Source organism: Aphelocoma coerulescens, chromosome 15, assembly GCF_041296385.1.
Source record: "Aphelocoma coerulescens isolate FSJ_1873_10779 chromosome 15, UR_Acoe_1.0, whole genome shotgun sequence".
NCBI classification, from domain to species: domain Eukaryota; kingdom Metazoa; phylum Chordata; class Aves; order Passeriformes; family Corvidae; genus Aphelocoma; species Aphelocoma coerulescens.
In genome coordinates this window covers 8,845,632-8,863,137 of record NC_091029.1, presented here as the reverse complement: position 1 = coordinate 8,863,137, position 17,506 = coordinate 8,845,632, and the positions used below count along the sequence as shown (strand labels likewise).

General features: G+C 41.5%; 1 protein-coding gene across 4 annotated transcripts in view; it reads right to left on the bottom strand.

Annotated features, from left to right (window-relative positions):
- Positions 1 to 207: 207 nt before the first annotated feature.
- The window catches only part of CLTCL1 (clathrin heavy chain like 1), a 34,855-nt gene continuing 17,556 nt past the window's right edge, over positions 208 to 17,506 (bottom strand). The window contains exons 11-34 of one of the 4 annotated variants that reach the window (XM_069030527.1): positions 16,854 to 16,991; positions 16,497 to 16,661; positions 15,939 to 16,119; positions 15,410 to 15,573; positions 15,129 to 15,254; positions 14,706 to 14,848; positions 13,867 to 14,101; positions 11,955 to 12,077; positions 11,383 to 11,528; positions 10,808 to 10,991; positions 10,432 to 10,624; positions 9,777 to 9,934; positions 9,517 to 9,681; positions 9,261 to 9,368; positions 8,763 to 8,930; positions 8,525 to 8,674; positions 7,561 to 7,692; positions 7,108 to 7,218; positions 6,396 to 6,566; positions 5,605 to 5,826; positions 4,865 to 4,885; positions 2,561 to 2,640; positions 2,064 to 2,152; positions 208 to 1,548 (exon numbers count right to left, since the gene is read on the bottom strand). In XM_069030527.1, coding sequence (XP_068886628.1) covers positions 1,433 to 1,548; positions 2,064 to 2,152; positions 2,561 to 2,640; positions 4,865 to 4,885; positions 5,605 to 5,826; positions 6,396 to 6,566; positions 7,108 to 7,218; positions 7,561 to 7,692; positions 8,525 to 8,674; positions 8,763 to 8,930; positions 9,261 to 9,368; positions 9,517 to 9,681; positions 9,777 to 9,934; positions 10,432 to 10,624; positions 10,808 to 10,991; positions 11,383 to 11,528; positions 11,955 to 12,077; positions 13,867 to 14,101; positions 14,706 to 14,848; positions 15,129 to 15,254; positions 15,410 to 15,573; positions 15,939 to 16,119; positions 16,497 to 16,661; positions 16,854 to 16,991 — 3,489 coding nt within the window. In that variant the 3' untranslated portion in view covers positions 208 to 1,432. The remainder of the gene's footprint in view (positions 1,549 to 2,063; positions 2,153 to 2,560; positions 2,641 to 4,864; positions 4,886 to 5,604; positions 5,827 to 6,395; positions 6,567 to 7,107; positions 7,219 to 7,560; positions 7,693 to 8,524; positions 8,675 to 8,762; positions 8,931 to 9,260; positions 9,369 to 9,516; positions 9,682 to 9,776; positions 9,935 to 10,431; positions 10,625 to 10,807; positions 10,992 to 11,382; positions 11,529 to 11,954; positions 12,078 to 13,866; positions 14,102 to 14,705; positions 14,849 to 15,128; positions 15,255 to 15,409; positions 15,574 to 15,938; positions 16,120 to 16,496; positions 16,662 to 16,853; positions 16,992 to 17,506) is intronic. The other 3 variants (XM_069030524.1, XM_069030525.1, XM_069030526.1) reach the window with 3 other exon arrangements.

The following is a 17,506-nucleotide window of genomic DNA, read 5'->3' as shown; positions in this document are numbered from 1 at the left end:
TCGTGCAGCAAGTATGTGTCCGGTGAAGAGACCACAACTCCCTTTAAGTTACTTGCTCAGCCTTCCCTGTTCTGTGCCTTGGCACAAGTCTCCCTTTTCCTGCATGGCATCCTCAGTTGTCAGATTAAGAAACCTGATGCTATGAGTGGTAGTGTATTACTACCAGCCAGTCCCCACACCCAAGATAGTAAGACTAGAACCACACGGTGGATACTGCAGTTTTACATTTATAGTTGGACTTTTATAATATTCAAGATTAGCACAAGATTCATAACCATAAATTATACATTGTTATCTAAGTACATAAAACGTTAATGATACATGTATTTGAAGTGGCACAAAGTAGTAATACATCCCTGTTGGCATTCTCAAAGGAAGAGGTGGGTGATGGACACGCTGTTGATCCTACTGCAGCATAGCAGAACTGAGTCAGTGCACCCTGTTCACTCAGGTGGTGCTGACTCTGCCCACCAGACAGGGTCAGAACATGGTGTGGCAGGAAGCCCATGCCAGAATCAGTTAAAGGTGCAAATAAAAAGTCAGGATTATGGCCCTCCCTAATGCCTCCATATGGTAGCAGTGTGTCCCCCTCCCCAACCCTGACGCTGTGCTCTTGCTTCTCCGATGCTTTGGCAGCCCATGCACACTCCTATGTTCACTTGCCACACACAGCTGAGGTTTGTTTTAGTACCATTTAACGTCAATAAGTAACATGCTCTCTTCTTGTTAAACAAAAAGGATCTGGGAAGTGTTTGCTCTCTGGCATGAGAAGATTTATTTTCTTCAAGTCTCAGATATACTCCAGAAAACAGAGAACAGACTCCAACAGTATTGAACCCCAACAGTATTGAACTCCAACAGCATTATTGTCCAGAAAAGGAAACTTCCCAATACTCCTCTAAACATTCAGAGCACAAATATTAGAAAAGCCCATTTTCTTTTGCACATAAGAATGCAAATAAAATGGGGTGGTCAGATGACACAAGCTTTCAACAATTCATTATTAACGAGATGTTTCATTGAATTGTTAACAACCCTGCTACTTCAGTAGCTTCAGCTAAAGCTTTAACAACTTGGTGCCAGGCATTTTCCCAGCTGCCTTCAATGGGCTTTTCAAAAGAAAGAAAATTATGCTCTCTTCCCCCTGGCCTCAAGTAGTTATTGCTATATGAGTTAGTGAAATAGTGCCTTAACTTCAGACAAGAGTCTCACAATGTCATTAACAAAAGCTGCCTTTCAGAGGTTGAAATGTAACCGGACAATAATCAATAAATAACAGCAACAGGCATCCTGCTGAAGCCTCCTCACTGAGCCAGGCAGCAAGTGTGTTCAGCCAACAGAAGGTCATCTGTGCCTTGTACACTTCTTGGAGAAGTTAAAAAGGGATGGGAAGGAAGAGAACAGAGACAGTGAAGGTCTGTCAGAAAGCTAGTTACATATTGAAACCATAAACAGGTGGCTGGGTGAATCCTGGTGCTGTGTATCCATATGGGAAGTTTGCCTGGGGAGGTACTGCACTGGGGCCTGCTGTTAGCATCAACTGCTGGCCTAGAAAAGCATGAGACAAAAAGAAAGTTAGTTTAAGATCCCAAGCTTCCCTAATGCACACTGTACTGTGTGACAGGATTATTAGGCTTTAGCTAAAATCAGCCCCTGTGCAAGCACACACCAGCGAGTCACACTATTCCCCAACATGCGCCATGGACTGGGCACCCATGCCATCTGCTCTTGCTGCCAGAAAGCTACAAAAGCAAGGCAGGACTCAGAAGGAAGATGAATATCAATTGATCTTGAGGTCATGATAAATGTGGCTTGTTTTGAAGAGACCATACTGAAAGCCAAACTGGTATTATTTAACCCATGCATGGTCAGATCTAAAGAATAAGGCAATTCAAGCAAATAGTTAGGTCTATTAGGTCTCACAGTCTGGAGGGTGCTGCAAAAGGTCTGAACACACCTTGACAGGTTTGTTTTCATCACCAGGACCACACATGCCTCATGCATCTGTTAAATTCAGGTTAACATTTACATCAGACAGTGAACCAGTCACATCCTTCCCTTACCAGCCACTTCTAGGTGCTTGTTAGCAGAATGCCTCTTCAGAAAGGCTTCTAAAATAGCATCACACTTGAGGACAGCCATGGTGTTTTGGCTGCACATGTCTTAAAATGCGTGAGCTAGAAAGCCAGTCTGCCTTTCTACTTGGAAGAGCAGAAAGCAGACACATTCCTCCGACATGAATAATAAGAAGAGAAATTTTCATGCTCTTGTAAGTTATTCCTGGGGTTGGCAACACCCTGGTATCCCCTGTCCTATTACCATACTGAAACACGATTCCTAAGGCAGAGCTCTGAGCCATGTAAGAGGAGCAATACTTTAATCTGAAGAGCAGAAGTACTGTAAGAGTGAGATGTCACTTCAACAATTTATGCAGTTCATCAAGCAGAGACAACCATTTCAATTACTATCTAGCTGAAACCAGTTTTCTTGGATACAATGTAATCATGTAAGCTTCCTCCACAAAGAGAGACCAGAGTGACAACAGGTAATCAATTAAAACCTACCAAATACTATTGGAGTGGGTTCAGTTACTTGTTCCTCTTCTTTTCTTAGGCTTTCAGAAGCATCAAGTTTATCCACCTACATTGAAGTGAACAGGAGATTCATGAAGGCCTCATTGAGCAATTGCACCATTGTGTGAAGTTTTTCATGCCTGGTACCTCAGCTATCAAGTGCTCCTTTTTAGTCCAAGTTGGAGACTACTGAAGTCTGCCTATTCCCAGCAAGCCTTGTTGTAAAACTGACTTCCCAATTCTTTTAGGTGTACTGCAATAAGCAGCAACTCTCAAATGCAGATGAGGTACTCATTACCTTCAAAGAAAGCACTTTCTGGGGCCCTATTCTAGTCACTACTAACTATGACCCAGAACTCAAACCCATCAGACCAACCATCATCTCACGTGGGCCTAATCTACACTTACCTATTAACCTGCAATTTCTCTCCCCTTCAATGACAGCTCACAGGTATTTGCTATTCCAGGCCTGTGACGTTTGATCTCATCTAGGACTACAGCCTAACCTGGCTGCAAGGTACCTGTTTAACCATATTGGTATTCACAGAGACTTCCTCCAGGGGAAACTCTAGAACCATCATGTAAAGTGGTCTAGTAGTATCAGCTTTATACAGATCTCAGTGCTGTGCCTGAAGCACATAAAGTTCTGTTCATGCTAAACAAATTTGTGGAAGTGCTACAGTAATGCAGGAGCCCTGAACACAACTTTAGATTGTGGGTCTGGAAAGCAATCTGAAGAGCAACAGTACCATTCTTCTCACGTTTAACAAGCTGCATCTTCCAGAAGAGAACCACTGAGACTGAAGACGAGAAGGCATAAAAGTCACACGGCTTCAGTACTAACGTCCTGGGCAAACCTACATTTAGCCCAATGCTGTATTTCAGCCGTTCCTCACCCTCCTTTCCCACTGCAAGCATCGTATCTGGCCTGAGAACTGCTTCAAGAGGGGTCTCTATCACTCTTCAGAGATGTTATCCAGATATGTTGTTTAACAGTTTCCTCAACTTTTTGAAGATTGCAACTCAAATTGACAACTTGAGTGGCAGCAGGTCTTTTACTGGTTCATTTATAGCTGTCAGCCTAACAGCTCTCCAGCATAACACTAAATATTGGTGATACAAATGCTATCCAAATTACTATGGATCAAAGCAACTGACAGCTACCCATTTCCAACTACTGGTCCTGCTCCATTTATCCCCGACTCAGCTCTCTCGGGTTTGCCTTTCCCTGGCGCCGTCCTACACTGACTCTGGCCAGCAGCGCAGTCCTGCCCTCAGCTGGGCAAACAGCAGGAATGCCGAAAGCAGCCACCCCTAACAAGGGATGAGCAGCTCCGGGAAAGCCGGAACACATCTGCTCTGCTGCCGAGAACCGGTTCAAAACGTTTCCAGGTGAGTGTCACTATACTCCGTGTGCCTGCCCCCTTCTGGGACAGAGGATATTCAGTGCTTTAACACATTTTTATGCAGAAAAGACAGGTAAGTTCGGGAAGATGTACACATCCCACCAAAACTAGTCTATTCTTTTGTGCTTTTGAAGTTAGTTACATGACAGTTTTAGACATACCACATTTATAAAGCCCATTCTCCAATTCCATGTTTTGCAGTTAATTCAACAGACTAAATTAGTTTCACTGTAAACCACTTTCACCATGCAGATTTTCCTTCTGGCAAGTTATCCCATATTTAGTACACATGATTACTTGTAAATCCAACCAGCAGTTTAAAATAAATTATTTTAGACCTAAACCTCACATGGAAGAGTTCAGGTAAACTTGTGTGGCACGTTTCTTCCGAGTGAAATATGAAGAATAGGAGATTTTTAAGATCTGTGCAAATACTTTCATCATGACAACAGGCAAGAAATTCACAGAAGCTTCATGGCACTAGTCAAACTCACCACCATGCCTGAATTATTGCACACTTTGGTAATTTACAGAGTAAAAAGCAATTTGCCCTTGGAACACATCCCATTACATGGCAAGTGCTTTTTTTTTGTTTAGGATCAGCATCCTCCCTGCCACAAGATATCTAAGACAGTGAAAAGGAGCCCAAACTAAAGCCCTCCTCAAGCACTTGTTTTTGTTTCCCATGAAGAGGAGAAGAGTCTGGTTGGATTTTCAAGTTGCTTGTGAATAGTTATCCTTTTAGCATTAGAAAGTGAACAGGAAATGAGTTAGAGCTAAATTACACTGCTGTTCTGGCAGAAGCTACAGCTAGATTCCTGTAAAAGAAACCTAGGATATTGAGGGACACAAATGAACACAGAGAGTTTGAAATCAGAGTGTCACCTTATAGAACAGTCCATCAACCTGCAAGAAAATTCAGAGGGGAATACTTAACATGATTTATTAGAAGCAACCTGAAGCAGTCACTTTTATATTGCTCATTTTAATGAAATTCTTTACTATGGTGTCCTATGCAATCCTACAGCCTTTCAAGGCAGGATGTTAGCTTAGTATCCTAGAGCTGTTTGAGACAAGCATTTCAGGACCACACATGATCAGAATCTCTCTTCTCTCAGTTGAGGACTAGCTCTTGGTATCAGTACTGTAGAACCAGGCTATGTGTCTATGGTTACGTTTTCGATTTAAAAAAACCAAACACCTTCAGCAGTCTGCTCTTATGGCTGATATAGGAATAATGTGCACTATTAGTTACTCAAAAGCCCTATGCTCTTTTTACTCTAGGAAATAAGAGTGCTTTACTTTCGTAGTTACACAAAGACAAAAGTGACATATGTGTTGTCCTCACCAAGTTTTCAGTTCATCAGCTATGGAGCTGCTGTGAGAAGCACAGTTGCTTAAGTCTACTGCTAAAAGCAGAAGTTTAACTAGACCTCTTCAAGTGCCAAGGCATCTATTTATAAATTTTGCTAGCTAGCCTGGAGTGATGAAACCCACAGAACTTGAAGAAAACTTAGTCTATGAGGAATGGTAATATTCCAAACATATGCAAAGAGCTCTGGTTTACATAAGGCTAATCATACAGCAGACTAAAGTGTTAGCTTCCTAGCCTATGCAATACTCACTTTGGTAAGGTACTCTCTCATCACTTGGATGAAATAAGGCATTGCAAAGTCCATGATGTTATGTCTCCATGCCAACTCAAGGACTACATCTGGGTGCAGCAAGTCATAGCAGGTGAAAAGGCAGGCTGCAAAGCACTCCTGCTTGCCTTCTTCCAAGAACCACTGGAGCAGCTTCTCAGCCAGCTCTGCATCTTTGGACTCTGCAGCATACTGCATAGCATCCTACAGAAAAGATCAACAGTTAAGCTTGACCCTTGTCTGTCACCATCTTGCTCTACATTTTACATGCACGTTATTGCTAGCTAGATAAGCCATGTATTTGGCATACCATGAAGTTAGTCTTTAACAACACCAGGCATGTTCTGCAGGAGGTAAGATACCACACACAACTCTGGGGCAAACCAGATACTTTATTAACATTATTCAACAGGTTTCCTACAGACCATGCACAAACCAGCCTGTGTGAACTCACTACAGGCTTGAAGAGCATACCAGCATAATTGCATTTCATGTGAGCCTATGGCTTGAGTTCTATGGACAATGTTCCATACTGATACAGGTAACTGTACAGATGCCACTGACCAACAGAGACAGATCCCCAGATACAGGACAACATTATGAAACTAGATTGAAGACATGCATTTGAAACTACAACCACTTCTGCTTTAAGAGTCTTTCCTTCAAGTGAAGGACCACTAATTAGAACTCCAGATTTGAAACTAACAAACATTCAGTACCCAGGAGATTTATGCTTCATAGCCCAGACTTCTCAGCTAGTGTCATTAACTCACCTTATACAGACGGTCTTTCTTGCACAGCTCCACGCTCTGTTTCCAGCGGTTGTTACCCTTGTACAAGTATGCTGCAATACGCCTAAATTCAATTAGTTCATGCTTTTCCAGACGCTGAGCCAACGTTATGTTATCAAAGTTGTCATAGGCATCAATGGAAGCTCTCAAACCCTGTTTGAGAGAGAGTTGTTACACGTGCTTCCAGATGGCAGTAGGTGAGAACTACAGTAGAGAAGCATCTAATCATGGTGCACAAGTTTCGGTTCTGCCAGCTGGATGTTGATACTATAGCTACAACTTCTTTACCTAAGTGTTTCATGCACCTCTCCAAAGGATATTTTCTAACAAAGAAAGATGTTAACTTGGTGATACTGACTCCAGACAGAAGAGCTAGTTACCCTTAAAATATAAAGCATGTCTTCAAATAGTAGCCAATGGGGCCAAGAAGCAAATTTATTTACAGAAGTGCTGCTCACTGAGTACACACCTGATACTGACCTTTGTGAGGTCTGTTCTGAGAACAACATCTGCGGCACCTGCTTTTTTGCAAATCATTGATGTCTCAAGACTCCTGCCTGCAAAGGGCCTAACTGCACACCCTCTCCCTGTTGCACTGGAGAAGTGTTATCTCCTACTCAAGGACATTACTGTGTCAGCAGCTTTTTTGACAGAGGACCATCCCTCGGGCTTAATCTGGTTTTTTGGGCCTCACCTGGAAATCTTCCTCTTCTGTTAAAAGGTTGTTTAGAGCTTCGTTAACTCCTTTGTTGTTGTGGTTCTGGACTGAACGTAGATAAGGCTTTACTAGAAGTAGCTGATTAACCTGGAAAGAGGATGTTTCCAATACAAGATTAATTATAGCAATCCTGACACTGCATTCTCCTGAAACAGGCTCCCATTTGTTATTACAGGAGTTTGTGTTTATTGCTCAAACCCTTCAGACACAGTATCTTGTATTGCCAGAAGTAAAATAATAGAGTCTCCAAGGCCAGTTATGCAACTCTTCCTGCATTTCCCATATCAAGCCAGGACTGGGTTGCTTCTCAGTCCTTTATACTGGAGGCAAAGCTACCCAACAGATGTCAACTCTGTTTTCCAGCCAGAGCCTGGAGTATCTTAACTTGAGCAAGAGGATTTTTTGTTATCTACCATCTTCCAAACTCACCTTTGAGAAAAAATTGACTGTCCTGGTGTGATCCAGTCGTGGAGATAATACAAGCAGGAGATCATTGATCAGCAGAGGTTTGTAGTCTAAGTAGAACTGCAAGGCTTTGTAGTACAGCTCCACATTGGCCACCTGCATGATTAGACACTAGTTAGTACTTCAAACAAAAGTAAGCCTAAGGTGCTTAGTTCAGACCACTTAACTCAGCACAAAGTTTAAGTGTGTCCTACTAAACAACAGCTTAAGTTTCCTTTTAGAGGTCAGAAGTTTTGCACTCATGCAGAATTCTTGTTCAATCTTATGACTGCTTCTTCTACCATCTGCTTCCAGACAGTGAAATCACAGGCCACTAGGAGCATTACAAAACAATTCTAATCCATCCACTGAAGAGCTCCTGGCACAGGCAGCCCACTACAGTTAATATGACCATTTGTCCACTCCTGAAGCCAGTGAAGACTGTAGCCTTAAGGTCTCTAAATTGTTTCCTTGAAACCCCCAAGACCAGTAAGAATGTACTCAGTCTCAAATCTTGTTTAAACTATTCCTTGATTCACTATTCTCTGCTATACTCATGGGATTGCCCACCCCATTTCTCACACTGAAACAGCTGGAAACATATGCAGAAATCTTCCAAGAACAGTTACAGCCTCAGACTAAGACAGCAGTCAGCTCAAAGGTATTAAGGAGGTTAGGCCTCTTGCTTGTGACCTGTGATCCTGAGCAGCCTCTGAAAACATTCAGTATAGCTGCTGCCATTCAACACAATGTGCTGCACAGCAGAAAAGAAATAGTGTAAGATCAGATTAATTTTTTGTGCTAAACTGACTGGAAATTGTTTTAAGTACAGCGAAAAACTGAGTAGTAGCTTAAGCAAACTATTTTCTAAACAGCAGTTCTGTTGTGCATTTTTGCCTCATCCTGAAAGAAGCTTTCAGCACTGTGCTTCAGTTAACTAGTTACTTACCTTGGCAATTATGTCTTTAAACTGGCCTTCTTTCCAGGCATCAGTGGGATGATTCATCATAGTAATTATTGCATTGTCATACTCCTCGTACTTGTCATAGAGGAATACAAGTTCTGCCCAGAGATGAGCCTGTTCTGCAGCTCTGAGCACCTAATAAAACAAACAAACAAAAATGCATGCACCAGGTTTGATTCACTGGCAGCTTCCCACCTTCACTTGCAGCTACCTTACTGCATACCTTTGGAATATTAACTCTAGACCAGAAAAGCTCCAGATGTTCCCTCATTTTCTGAGGCTTGAATTTGGAGTATAAGATGGCAAGTTCAGTAAACATCCCCATGTGAGCACGCTCTAGGCCCAAAGCAGCTTCCAAAAGGGCAATCAGTTCTTCAAAGTAGCCACGATCCTGGATGTTAGGAAAATAAGGATTAATAAAGCTTGCTAAAATGCATATTTACTTAAATTCAACACACTTTGATTTTTCTCTCCAATTGAAAGTGCTTAGATTTTAAGACATGATTCCAATGAGGCAAGAGAATTATAAAAGAAGGGCCAGTGAAAACTATTACCACTCCATCTACTACAGAAAAAATGCACATCGCCACTAGGAAATGAAGACAGAGGAAAAATTAATTTAAATATTAGCCCCCACGGTATATATTTTTTTTCTGTGACCACTTTATTAGAAGATACAAGTATGCTGTACGAGTCTTCTAGAATATTAACAGTGACTGACCTGATAGTAACTGATCAGCTCCTCAAGTTCATCAGCATGGATGACTATGTGTAAACCACAGATCTGTGCCAAGCGGAATTCTTTTCCATCCACACAGGCGAAGCAGACCTGTAATGACAGTCAGCAAATAACAGGACAAAGTTAACAGGACAGAGCTTTACCACATTTAAGGTTTACCAACAGTTCCAAATAGCTATTTCCATAACGCTTGTTCTAGAATTAACATCTACTACTAAAACCCACAAGTTTAAGTTACCTCCTTCCAAGTCCTCGTGCTGTTGGCTTTGCGGCCACTGTCCACTGCCGCCTGATACTCCCCAAGGTGCACCAAGGTGGATGCCAGGCGAGCAAAGTTGGATACGTTGTTATAGAGAAGTTTTGCCGCTTCATACATCCCCTCTTCGTAACAGCGATCACCGACCTGAAGTAGGAGTCCAAGGTAAACAAGGGTACCAGCAAGAATGAGGGGTCAGCTAAGCAGCAAGTCACACCTGGGAACTGTGGATCAAGACATACCTGCTGTATATGGGCATTATTGGGGCCACTAATAAACTCTTCCAGTTCTGACAGACGATTAGTTTTTGCCAAAGCAAAAATAAGTTCTGTCTCTACATAAGACTCTCTAGCCTTCTTCCTGGCCATCTGTAAGAACTTGACTAAGTCCTCCCAGTTATCTGGAAGAGAGCAGAGATAGTTAAGGTCCAGTGTTTAGTCACCCTGTATTGTTTACCTTGCCCACCTTAGGGACAGTTTTCACTAGCAAGCTCAAGGCTCTCCTCTACCGTGACAGTAAGCCATTTGCACTTAAGTTATGGAATTCCCTGTCAACACCAAGTCACCTTCAGGTAAGGCTGGACTTCTTGCTACTGTTCTGCAATCCAACTGGCAAGCAATTCTGTCACATAAAGCTAAATAAATACATTATACTTAGTTATGTTTTAGATAACGGTACAAATTATCTCCCACAGAGACATCTATGTTTGGTGTAGCAAGACAGACAACCTTGTTGACAGGAATCTCACTTAACACTGACTCGTCCATTCCATGTACTGACTGTTCCCATTTCCTCTGAAACAGAATTCGTAAGTCTCAACAGTCCCTGCTGCTCAATATAAATGCAATAAACTAGCTCATATCCAAGCAATCTGAAGTTGAAGATGCTTTGCCTTACCATTTCTATTAGCTGCCTGAACAACTTCCATGTAGGCAGATGGATCATCTGCCTTTATATAGGAGTCAATGGCTTCCTTCACCAAATCCTTCTGGAGCTGTGCTCTGGCCAGCTGGCTCCACACTGCTGGTTCATTACATCTCTCTGCAAATTCATAAGCACGGTCTAAGTTGCCAATGTGCTCAATCAGCACCTGTTTGAAATTGAAGTTGCAAGTTAAAAAAATCTAAGTTCTATAACACTGTCCTTTCTAACAGAACTCTTTCTTCAAGTGCATACACTGCTCTGTGAAAGCAATATGAAGCTAACTGCTCTTAGAACAGCCATTCTGTCCAGGGAAGCATTCTACATTTATCATGCAGGAACCACACCTCACCTGAATTGCTGAAGTATTGACATCAAATTTTCTGAATATAGCAAAGGCTTCCTCATATAGCTCATTACTGATGGCAATGTTTGCAATATCTGGGGCATCATAGTTATCCAGCCGATTGATGTATTCCATCACTCGGGTGCGGTCAGCCTTAATGGCAGTCAGGATCAGCAGATTCTGGAGATTCCTTTGGTTAACAGAAGGCATAGGCTATAAGCAGTGCACAGCAACACCTGCTTAAGTGACATGGACTGTACACGTGAAAAAATAAACCCACTTATTGTCACTAGCAACAACCTTTCATCCCCAGATTGAGAACCACTGACATTTGCCTTCAAAAAGAAATTGCTTACCAATATTAGTGTTCTCTGTTCTCAACATACCACTGCAAATTGCATAGTGTGAACTAGCTCTGTTCTTCAAGCACAAAGCACTCTAAATTCTAGCTTTTCACCTGATCATAAACACTGAAGAGTGCTTAGGTCTTGCAGCTGAGAGACCCATGACAACCTGGATCATTCACAACTTAAACAAAGGCACTGAATAGGCTAAACTTTAGGACAAAGCTCTCCTCTTACCTGTGTTCACTGAATACAGAATTATCCAAGACAATTTTTTCCAATAACTCAATCAGTTCATTTGGCAGATCAGCAGTCATGAAAGCTTTCACAGTTACAGAAACTTCCTCTGGATCCTGTGTTTCTGATAAAGCTGTTTGGACAACCTAGATTCAAAGGCAGGAAACTATTGTTTTCCCCAAATTAAATACTTGTCAATTTGTCAAGTTATTTGTCCAGTGAACTACAAATTAAAGCTTCAGAACTTTGAAAGTATTTTGATAAAAGACAGCAAGAAACAGCTATTAGCTGTATCTAATATAGAAGTAAAGTCACATCTTATGACTGTAGGGGAAATAAATTCACTAGAGGAAGGTCATTCTCCAAGACAGAAAAAATATTCTACTGGTAGCTAAATCTTCTGACCATGAAGGTCAGAATTAATACCTGCCACTCCAACTCTTATAAACTCTTATAAATGGTTGAGATGGGGCCTTAAGGGACTTTGTGGGGGAAGAGTGCTACTTTAATGCTCCATGTTTCTGAGACATCCTGAGGTCTCCACATACTGGAGTTTAGCCTTTTTGCTGTACCTGGTCAATAAGCTGCCGCCTGAATGGGTTGTTTTCTTCCAGTACGTTTGCCCAGAGCTCAGGGTCCTTCCTGCGCACCAGATAGCGAGCCTCACTCTTAAACAGGGAGTTCTCGTTGCACACCTGAAAGAGAAGTTACAATTATTTGCATTATTGTTATGGGTCAGTACCACAAGACAGGTTTAGCTAGCTATAAACCAGACAGTCTAGAAGACTGACCAGAACTAATTTCTGAGCAATGCTAAATGCCACAGACAAGTTCTTACCCAACCTCTGATCTGGAAGGCTTATGAAGAAGGTCTCCCGCAGAATTTCTATAGCTTCTCTTGGTTTTGCCCGACACACAAATATTGTAACAGTGGCTTCACAGTAACTATTTGCTTCTGTTTGAAGTGAAGACCTGCAGAAGCCTGAAGAACTTAAGTTTTAAATCTAGAAAGGGGAGCCACTTGCCTGGGCATTGTTAAGGAGCGAACTGAGGAATGGTGCAGGTGTTTAAAGGTAGAAGTAGGTTATGTATTTGGTGTCTATTGGCTTTACACGTGTTTATGAGTGTTCAGAATAGCAAGTGGCTTGGATTCTCTCGTTAAGGTGCTAAGGGTACAGAATAAATGTGAAATTCCTTATAGAAGTGCACCATGGAAGAGTTACAAGTCATGATCCTATTAGTACCACGAGCTTCAATTTCCAGCTAGAAGACTAGAAACCTGAAGGCCTAAGTCATCTTATACCAACAGCTCACACTGCTAGTATCCAAATAAGCCTGTGGAATCTCAATTACTGTGCTGTAAGCAAATCAGTACTGGCACAAGTTTGCTTTATGCTTTACATTTATCATTTGCAGGAATTGACACTACTTCTAGAAGACAACAATGTCTCAAAAATAATTCTTACAGGAAGAAGATCTTTTCTCCATAACCAGAAACACCTTATCAGAATATCAGTTCAGGGAAAAAACTGGTACAGACAGGCTTTTATGGTTAACCAGAATGGTACAGTTTATCCTAGCAAACAACAACTCAAAGCCACCTTCATATCCTGAAATAAAGAAGACAAATGTAGCCAGCTCTTTTTTAACAGCTACAGTGGAACAATTACTTCAGAATTAACAGCCTCAGGCTGGAAAGTCATCCGCTTTCAGCAGCAAGCCTGGATTATACTACCATTCTAATGCTCCCAGCTGACATTCTCTGCATATACCAGTATGGAAGTGCAGGTAGGAGGAGAATGTTTTTCTCAGCAGCCACACGCACTACTGGCTTAATCTGGCATTAAGCTCTGGTGTTCTCATTGAGACTAGAAAGTGCCTGAGAACCCTGAGAATTTCACTTGCCCTTGAAATTCTGAAGGATGTTCTAAGAACAACAAGGTTAAAGATAGGAGATGAATGCTATGGGAGTTAAGTCCTTGTAGTCAGACTGTCAACATTTATTTTCCTCATTTCTCATTAAGTATTGGAGCAACTCTATGGGTCAATCACAAGAAAGGAAAATTACAAGCCCTGTTTTAGTTTCAGGGAAACTTTTCTTTTGCTGTAGAATCAGACTAGATGACAGCCTGTTCCTTCTGTTGAGCCTTCAAGACTCAAAAAAAATCATATTAATGAAGTTTTAATGCTAGGCATATTCATTACCTGGGCCAAATAAATTAATTTCAAGCAGAATCAGTGGATGAAAGACATGGATGGTACTTCCAAGTTGCAGTTAAACAATTCCAGTTTGGAAATACAGTGTAATTTCTTCTCATCAGCATAAAAATTATTGCCTCCATATAGAAGAATCCCACCTGCCTCAACTCTTGAGTGAGACTGCAAGACAGGATTCTGCAAGTGTTAGACTAATAGCCAGACAGGCTTCTACTTCAGGCAGCAAGTAGCTCTTTTAAGCATGTTTATAAATGCAGTTTTGCTAACCTTTATGAGTTCCAGATCACACTGCCCCCTCTCATAAGCAACGCAGGCCAGATGAGGATCCCTCTTTTCACAATATTTGCCAACTACACGGCTGTCATAGTAAGGATTCTCGCGAAGGAAGCGCTCTGGATTATTATTACTGTCAATGTAGATTTTGGCCAAAGCATTATGAGTCGCAGGTTCTTCACAGCCTTCATGAATCCTTGATTCAAGCCATGGCAACAGCAACTTAAGCCTTTGAAGAAGCAAACATTTTAGGTTTATAAGTCAGACTACGGTATGTTTGACAGCTACCACTCAGTACCTGGCCTTCCCTTCAAGCAAGTCTGCTGGTCAAACTTAAAAGGAAACACAGACCAGTCAGTTATTTTTTTAATTAGTCTTAAATGAGTGGAGGCCAGATCTGCAGTTTAACATCAGGGAAGGTTACAGATACCCCTAGTTTTACAGTTTCTCAACTCCTGTTGTATTAGCTGGCAGTTCATCCTTAAAGCCATTTGTTCATTTCACAGGTACCTAGAAACTAATTACAGAAGCTGCTGTGTGCCTACAGCTAGACTGTCAAGACAGTTTGATCCAAATTTACTACAAAGGCACATCCCATGGCTGGCTGTACAGGAGTGTTCAAAAGCCATGTTATACATCATGCAGTGCTGTCAGGCATTCCTACATGACCCAAACAATCAAAAGACTGACTAGCAAATTTGAACTGCTTTTCTATAAAGAAAGACAAAACAATATTAGCACTGTATCATTTAACAAAATTGCATCCAATTCAATTTGTGTATAGCAGGGTCAGGGAACCCAAACACTGATGCCTACAGATGCATTTTCATTACCGATTTCTTTTTTCCACTTCAGCCACCAGCTCATCTGTGGAGAACTGCCCTCTCACCACCATGATCAAGTTTTTGATGACATCTTCAGAACAATCTACATCAAGAAGCCCTCCAACCACTGCTGGTATACGGCTAGGATTCACCTAGAATAAGCCACCATCATTAGTTATTAGCATTACTAATAATGCACCTCCAGTCTTCCACATGGGGGAAGTTCAAGATAACAATTTCAATTATGCTTCAAGCAGAGAACTTGTGAGTAACTAACATTTGTATATACATTCCAGGAATAATGTTTTTGTGATAGACAAAAGGCTTATTGAAGAGCCTCTGCACTGTGAGAGAGAGAAAAAAAGAGACAGCAGATTATGCTGTAGTCTACTAACTAAGTTCCTTAAAATGAAGTAAAGAGCAAGTCCTTACCTTCTGTACATAGATCTCGATGTACTTCTGCAGATTATTGCGATATAAATAGAGCACCAGGTCATGAACAAAGTCAAACCGATCACAGACAATGATCAGAGGAAGCTGATCTGTAAGCTTTGCCTCCTGTATTTTGTGTGAAAGAGAAAAAAGTGACAAAAGATTATTCACAGCCATGCCAACTAAACCCTCTTGGTATTTCCCTCCATTAGAAAGCTGTAGTTCTGCTGCTAAGCAAACTATACAGAAGATCCTTCAATCACCCATGGCAGAGTATTTACCTTCAGAAAATTCTTCACTCGTTCTGGGTTATAGCAGTTACTTTCACGGCAGATTCTTTCCACTTCCTTTATCTGACCAGTCTTGCAAGCTGCCTGGATGTACTTGAAGTGAACATCTGGATCCTGGCTAAAGTTTACAATGGAACCCAAGAAATAGAACAGTCCTGGAAAGAGTCACATGTGTTTTAACATTGTTAGAAGTGAAGCAAGTGAAGGCTGTATGGGCTTCAGTTTGTGACTTAGTTCAGCCTTGCTGAGAGAGTAGCTTCCAGTCAACTGCAGGGACTATCAAAAGGATTCTTTTCCCTTCTTTCAGGTTTCATCTTTCTTTCTGATCTTGGCTTAAGAGAGTTAAGAAACTATCTAGTACAAAACTACCCCTAGAACTCACTGTGATAAGCTCACTTTGATAAATATACCCTAAGATCCAGCCATGTGACAAGTACCTCTCCCATAAAAGCCACAATCCTAACTATTAGCTTCAATCACTCAGTGCTTCCAAGTAAGCTGCTTCCCCCTAATACTGTACCTTCATAGCTTTTGAAAGATTCAAAAAGCTCCACAAGAGACTGGGTGCCAAGCTGTTCATGGTATTTAGAAGCAACTTGCACACAGAGCTGTAGGTTTTGCCTAATGTTGGCTGATAGCATGGCACGCAAACACTCCACAGAGTCTTCAACTGAGAGAGAGCCAAAGAAGTTCACAAGCCACTGCAAAGAGACAGAAATTTTACTCAGTAACTCATACAGGATTTGACTGGTTTCTAAGATGTGCCAACTAGACAGTTTCCACCCCAGCTACTAGAGAGAAGTCTTCCATGCACTAAGACCGAAGACATAAAAAGACACACTCACTGTATTTACAACTACAAAAGTGCAGTTTGGAAATAATATTTGAAATGCCCACCTGGGAAACTGAGGTCAGATTTAAGCCACTGAAAGTACAAATTACAGTTTAATTGTTAACTGGACAAAAGTTCTTGAATCACAGCTACCTGTGCTAATTTGGTACTTACAACCCATCTTACAGCAGCTGCAGAAGTGCTAAAGACTGTTCACATAACTTTCTTACTCTGTGTAACACTTACCTCAGGATTCAAGAGGTGAGTATGAACAACTGCACGTTTAATATCATAGAGATCTGTGTAGTGTTCCAAAGCTCGCTGGAGCAAGCCTGCCTTTTCACACAGCTGGGCAACATGAGCACGATCATAGTGCGTAAACATTTGGTTTCCAAGAATGGCATCTGCAACCTAGGAGGTTACATTTCATATTCAGACTGTCAAGAGAATCACAGCAGCTTAGCCTACAAGTTGTTGAGAAGTTACAGCAGTGACTTAGTAGTCTTTCATGTTACTAAACAACTTAAATATAACAGTATCAGACATCCCATTATTGTGCAAGTCTAGTACTGTCTCTCCCTTTTCGGAGGAACTGGGTCGTACCTGCGGGGCATGAATCAAATTCATTTCCAAGAGACGGGTCTGAAGGTGGCCCTCTGCAGGGCGGTTGTTTTTCAGGGCATCCAACAAAAAGGACGTGCACTGCTGCAGAAGACTGTGCTCCATGAATACATCCACAATCTGTTGAGATTGGTCAAGTTAGAGAAGAGGGCGTCTATACGGACACATGTACATTTTTCTGTGTATACAAAAGGCCTGGCTAGACAGCTATCACAGCACCTAGCATGCTGCATTCCCTGTTTTCATACTATTACTACCATGGTAATAGAGAGACAAGTTTCACATGTTTCCTTTTTCTCTAGAATGGAGGAAATGCATTACTCTGAGCTATTATGCCAGACTTAGCCACCCACTCTTACTTAGTTCTACCACCGCACGCAAAGTTCATCCCTTCTCTCTTGTTGGGATAGTTGCTAGAAGAAAAGCTAAGACTTCTTCCAAGTAGCTTCAGTTATTCAACAATGCAAAATGTTCCCTTATTTCTCTGTCCATTTAACAAGAAATGGCCAGTGGCAGCCAGAACTGAACTTAGGTTTATTTGTTCATATTCCTGTAAATTCTCTGCATGGGGACATGTATGCTCCACTAAAGCCAACAGTAGGACAGCAACACGTTATCGCTTAGAGTAAGATTGT